This window comes from Helianthus annuus, chromosome 3 (assembly GCF_002127325.2).
Source record: "Helianthus annuus cultivar XRQ/B chromosome 3, HanXRQr2.0-SUNRISE, whole genome shotgun sequence".
In the NCBI taxonomy this organism is placed as follows: domain Eukaryota; kingdom Viridiplantae; phylum Streptophyta; class Magnoliopsida; order Asterales; family Asteraceae; genus Helianthus; species Helianthus annuus.
In genome coordinates, this window is record NC_035435.2 from 15,739,137 (window position 1) to 15,745,136 (window position 6,000).

General features: G+C 35.9%; 1 protein-coding gene across 1 annotated transcript; it reads left to right on the plus strand.

Annotated features, from left to right (window-relative positions):
• Positions 1–3,840: 3,840 nt before the first annotated feature.
• Positions 3,841–4,340, plus strand: LOC118490369. The gene is made up of 2 exons (XM_035987967.1): positions 3,841–4,087; positions 4,225–4,340. Exons 1-2 carry the CDS (start codon positions 3,895–3,897, stop codon positions 4,338–4,340), a joined length of 309 nt encoding a protein of 102 aa, XP_035843860.1. The 5' UTR covers positions 3,841–3,894.
• The last annotated feature ends 1,660 nt before the right edge of the window (positions 4,341–6,000 follow it).

The following is a 6,000-nucleotide window of genomic DNA, read 5'->3' on the forward strand; positions in this document are numbered from 1 at the left end:
TTTTTTTATGTACTTGGATAATTATCTGACGAATTCCTTAAGGATACGATCTTACTATTGATTAGACCACGCCATCTGCATCATTTAACGCCCATCATGCCCAAAAAAGCTCCATCTTGGCAGGGGCGTCATTCCACTACGCATAGTGTAAGGGGAAAAGGCAAACGCCTTTTATTTCAAATATGAGTTTTATTATACCACACCAAGCATTCAAACATGACTCTTTATGGTTTAGTGAAGAGAGGGAAAAGGTTCATTTTAATCTATCGGGTTGAGTTGACCACTTGGAGCTTGTATAAAAGAACTTTGAGAACTCTCGGCAATATGCCATTTTAGCTAACTTTTTATTTAGCTAACTTAACAAACCCTAACCTAAGTCTTCAAAAGTAGATTTATCTAATTGGCTCTCTCTTGAAAAAATCTTGAAGACATTGGTAATAAAGTTATTTTTTAAGGTTGTGGGGTGTGAATCCCCTTACCCCATCCTCCACATCGCATCCACCCCACCACCTTCCCCTACATCCCTATCAAGAAGGATGGATCCCTTTCATCCCCTTCCATAAATCAAGAGAGACACAGGGAGAATCAAGAGGGAGACAGAGATGTGTTAAAGAAGTGGAGTTCGGGGAAGACGGGGATAATTCACCGATGACACCGAAAATAGAACGGGGGATGTACGTTCCCCGTCGAGGCCGGAGGCCACGTCGCCTCCTCTTCCCCTTCCCACACCCCATGGTCTAATACAAAAACAGGAAATTTCATAATATCTATCTACGGTTTCAAAACACTAAAAATATCAAATTTTACTCCTTTGAATAAAATAATTTAATGAATTTCTATATAACAGCTAATTTTTACCGGTTAATACCAAAATATTATTAAGTGAGAAAGTATTTACCGTCACAAGTTGTTTCTTATGATTTACTATAAAATGGAAAGAGTAAATTACTTTTTGAGTACATGTGTTTTATTGGTTTTAGACAGTTGAGTCCAAAATCAAAAAGTATTACACTTTGAGTATCTGGTTGGTAAATCTATAATTCTTTGAGTCAAATTTTTTAACTTTGTTAGAATTATAAGTTAAATGCCCGAATAGTCCTTATGGTTTGTCCTTTTTTCACCTTTAATCTCTAACTTTCTAAAATTAAAGCTATAGTCCCTAACTTTCAATTTTCGTTCCCGGATAGTCCCTGTGCCTAATCAGTTAATTTTCTCAGTTAAGAGGGTGTGAAATGACAAAAATACTCTTTCCTTAATAAGGTCAAACCACATGGATTATCCGGGCATTTAATAAATAAAAAAATAAAAATTTAATTAATAAGTCAATTTTCAAACGAGCCCCATAACCTACCTCACCCTCACCCTACCCCTATCATCTTCTTCTTCCCTTACCCACCTGCAAATCTAATTAAACCAACCCCACCACCTACAAATGGTGGGCTGGTTTGGGTTCTTGTTTTCTTCAGGTAAGGTACAATGACTGATGATGAAGATGAATGGTATGGGATGATGTTGTGATGAAAGATGATAATGTTTCTGATCTAGCTCAGATGAGGTTGATGACGGTGATAAGAGATTATGTAGGTTCAGAATGAGACTCGAATCGATGAACGGTGATTAAGAGGTTGAAGGTGATTTGTGTTTGATCGATGATGACGATGAACTGAGACTCGAATCTAGGATGAAAGGGTGTCTCGGATCCGCCACAACGACCATCGCTACCATCATCACCACTGCCACTACCACCATCGCCGCCATTATCACCACTACCATTACCACCATCTGCCACAACCACCACCACCACCGCCGCCATCTCCACCACCGCCATTACCACCAGTGTCGCCATCATCACCACTCATCTGAAGATGTAACCGGTTTGTCATAAACTCTGCTTATTTTGCCTGCAGTTTATTTTGCCAGAAATCAAGATATCGGTGTTTGTCATAAACTCTGCTTATGATTCATACCGGGTTAATATATTCATGTGTGTAACTCATTTGCTTATAGAATCTCAAGAAATCTGTCTTTTTATAATTCATTATCTCTGCTTCACAGGGTGGGGGTTGGTTATCTGGTGGTGGTTATTTAATGGAGGGTGTTTGAAGGCAAGAGAGATACGAGAGGGGAGAAGCAGAGGGAAAGAAAGAGAGGGGGGTGGGGTTGGTTTTTTTTTTTTTTTATAATTGGTAGATTCTACAGGTGTATATAATATATATGTATTTAATTAATGATTTTGTTTAATATTAAGGGTAATTTTGTCATTTCACACGCAGCTAACACCAAAACTAACCCTCATCCACGTCAGGGACTATCCGGGAACGAAATGCAAAAAATTGGGGACTATAGGTGTAATCTTAGAAAGTTAAGGACTAAAGATGAAAAATAGACAAAACACAGGGACTATCCGATCATTTTTCTCTAGAAATACTCTATTAACTCTTGTCAAATGAACAAATCATTTAATAAAAATACCTCATTTTAATCCTCCACCCTTCATCTTCTTTCCTAAACCAAATCTACACATCCCCCCCTCTCTCTCTCTATATAGACATCCTACCACCACCATCACCATCCCCACAGCACCACTACCCCCACATCCTCTCTCTCTGGTCTAGACATCCTACCACCACCATCCCCACCATCATTTTTATTGGAACTCAAATAAAAATGTAAAACTTTTGGAGAAGAATATTTGGGTCAACCCGACCTCTATGTAACCCAACTATTTTGTTCCAAACCAGTTACCCAACCCACATGACCGTCAATCTTGTGACCTCCTAAGTTTTTGGTGTAGCACTAGTAAATGTTTCCTGAATTGACGATCACTGACCAAGATAGTCTCTATTTGCAAGAGGTGGAGAAGGTAAATACCATGGGTCTCACCAACCAAATCGAAGTATCAGCTCTGAAGAACTTCCTCGGCTCCTTTCTGACGGCTAATTAATCTGCTCAACGGTCCTGAATCTTTGGAACAACAGTTAAATGTTTCTTGTTTGGGATCCTAGAAACTATTTTGCAGCAATGAAAGTGAAAGGCTTGTAGACCTTCCTTTTTATAGCAGGGAAGCTTTAGTGTACCTTGGTCACTACTGATGATGTAAGCCTAGTTTTTTTGCTACTTCTCGATTTTAGTTTGTTTTATACTTGGTTTTAAGCAGTTTCTTGTTTAATGTATTGGTGCCATGGTGGAGATGGTGGTGGTGGTGGTGATGGTGGTGACAAGAGTTAACAGAGTAATTCTAACAGCGTTAAAAAGTTGGACTCAAACGGATAGGATTTACCAACTAAATACTCAGGGTGTTAAAGTTTTTAATTTTGGACTTAGATGGTTAATAGCATTGAAATACAGGGACTTAAAAAGTAATTTACTCAAATGAAAAAATATGATATGTTTTATAGTTTTGACAGGTCTTATATGTTATTATAAAATTTATAAGGATATATGCAAATTTTTGAACTTTTAGAAAGATGTGTATATATATATATATATATATATATATAGGCTAATTATAAGGAGAAAACTCACTCCAGTTGACTAAACCCTGAAAACTCACACATGTGGCTAGGATTGATCCACGTATGAACTTAGATTAAGAGTAGGCAAGGGCATAACCGTCTTTTTCCCTCCTTACCTTTTGAGATTTGTGTGACCCCTTTTGATGTGTAAGTCTGCACACGCAGACCTTTCAAGCCCTTTCAAACATTGCTTGTTCTTGTCATGGGTTTCATTAATTACATTTTGTACTTTCAAGCCCTTTCAAACATATCTTCTCTTTTTGTTCTTCTTACATATTCATGGATATAATAGTCTCACATCTCATTTATTTCAAACCAGAGAGAGAGTGCAGTGAAAGAAAGAAACCATACTCACCATTGAAGGCTATTTGCATTTAACATGGCTGATTCGAACAGCCAACACCGTCGGACCGTTGCCGGTGGTACGGAGACACTCATTGATCATCCTGGTTCACCCTTAAATGTTGTTCCTCATAATCTTTCACCTGTTTTTGCATTTAATGAAGATGAAGATGCATTGTTTGAGAATAGGGTTGTTGAAGACCCTGAACCTATTTCTTCAGAGTTTCCAGGTGATTTTTTTTTCTGTTTTATTAAATGTACAGCTTTAAATGCATACGAGTACTTTTGTAAATTAAGGATTTCTTGTTTAGTTTTTCATTGGATTGTTCTTGAATCATTTTCTTTGTTTTTTATTTTGTATGTGTAGTTCTGAATCAAAATGCCACAAATGATGATGAAGATGGTGTTCAGAGTTGTATTTTTACACAGTTGCTATCAACAGGTCATTTTTGTTTATGTGAAACCATGTTTTTTTTTCTGTAGGGTTATTGTAACATACCCTTAGTTTTATGCTTTGTAGTTTGTTATTATTATTATTTATTTTATTTCTTTTGTTGGTAGAGGAGGAAATGTGTGGTTAGACTTTTATTTTTATTTTATATGAAACAAGCTTTTATATTTTTGTAGAAGGTGAAAAATGTGTGGCTACACTTGTATTAAGTTTTTATGAAACAAGCTTTTATATTTTGTAGAAGGTAAAAACATGTGTGGTTACACTTGTATTAAGTTTTTATAAAACAAGCTTATATATTTTGTAGGAGGTAAAAACATGTGTGGTTGGACTTGTATTTTGTTTTTTATGAAACAAGCTTTTATATTTTGTAGAAGGTAAAAATTGTGTGGCTACACTTGTATTAAGTTTTTATGAAACAAGCTTATATATTTTGTAGGAGGTAAAAACATGTGTGGTTGGACTTTGTAACACCCCGAACATATAAAACGTTATATTAAAAATTATAAAGTATAAATAAACGGGAAAATTTACTAACTAGAAACTTTTAACCTAGTTAGTTAATAGACTAGAAATAGCTTATGAAGGGTTAAAGGCTACTAAACAATAAGTAAAACAAAGTTGAGGGGCCTAAGTTGTAACAATTAAAAACTTAATTGTTAGTAACAAATAAAACCAACCAAACACCCCACAAAGGGGATGTCTGATCGATCAAAACATCAGGGGCGACCCCCACTCCCTCTCAAACCCTAAGTTTCACAAAATTGATCAATTGAAGGTTAATTCTCATTCCAAATCGAAATCAAAACAGAGATTCGTGATCCTCATCACAAGAGGGTTACAAGGTATGTGAAATTTCATGAAATCTCTCAACTTGAATTTCACATGTAATTTGGGAAATTCTGAATTGTTAGTTGCATGTGTGTCTTGTGATGATTTAGGAACAACTAGAGTGTTTAGGGACAAACCCTAGGCAAATAGAAGTTGAAATCTTGCGAAATTTTGATGAATTCATAAACACCTTGTAGGTGGGTTGTGGGTTTTACAAGATGAAGATGAACACTAGGGTTTAGAATGATTATTCTAGTGTAATTTGATCATAGAAGATAATTTCCAGAAGAGTATGATGTTTACATGCTATATGAGAGTTTTATTGATGTTGAGTTAGCTAAAAAGTAAGCTATGAACTTGAATATGAATGGTATGAAAATTCTGCCTATATAGTGTTTGTTGAAACGCCTCAAAGGAGGCTTAAAACTGAATTATTAAGTTAAAAACGCATAATCATGATGTATTGCAAAATGCGCGTTATGTATGTGAAACAAAGAGTTCTAAACATAAAGTGATTGAACTCTATAGGAAAGGAAGCCGGGGTATCGAGCGGGCAAACCAGTGTAAACGCACGTTTGAAGGGCTTGCTTTAAAGGTATGTAACTTGACCCGTTACATTAAGCAAATTTAAATCATTATAATATGCATAGTTAAATTTTAGAATGAAGGTTGCTATGAATCTAGGCGATGATATCGCTATATTGAATAATTGGTAAAAAGTTGGTTAGAACTCGTTGGTAGTCGTCAAAAGGAAGAAATTCCGTAGACGAGCCAAATGGGTCGGATAATCAAGTGAGGCATGATTAATGCTCCGGTTTGTGATAGATTGATTATTGATATTGGTTATTATATAACATACTA

Excerpts from the sequence above, each read along its gene's own strand:
- LOC118490369 (XM_035987967.1), top strand. The coding sequence starts at position 3,895 with ATGGCTGATTCGAACAGCCAACACCGTCGGACCGTTGCCGGTGGTACG. Across the intron at positions 4,088-4,224 it reads TATTTCTTCAGAGTTTCCAG|TTCTGAATCAAAATGCCACA; the intron begins GTGATTTTTTTT and ends TTGTATGTGTAG.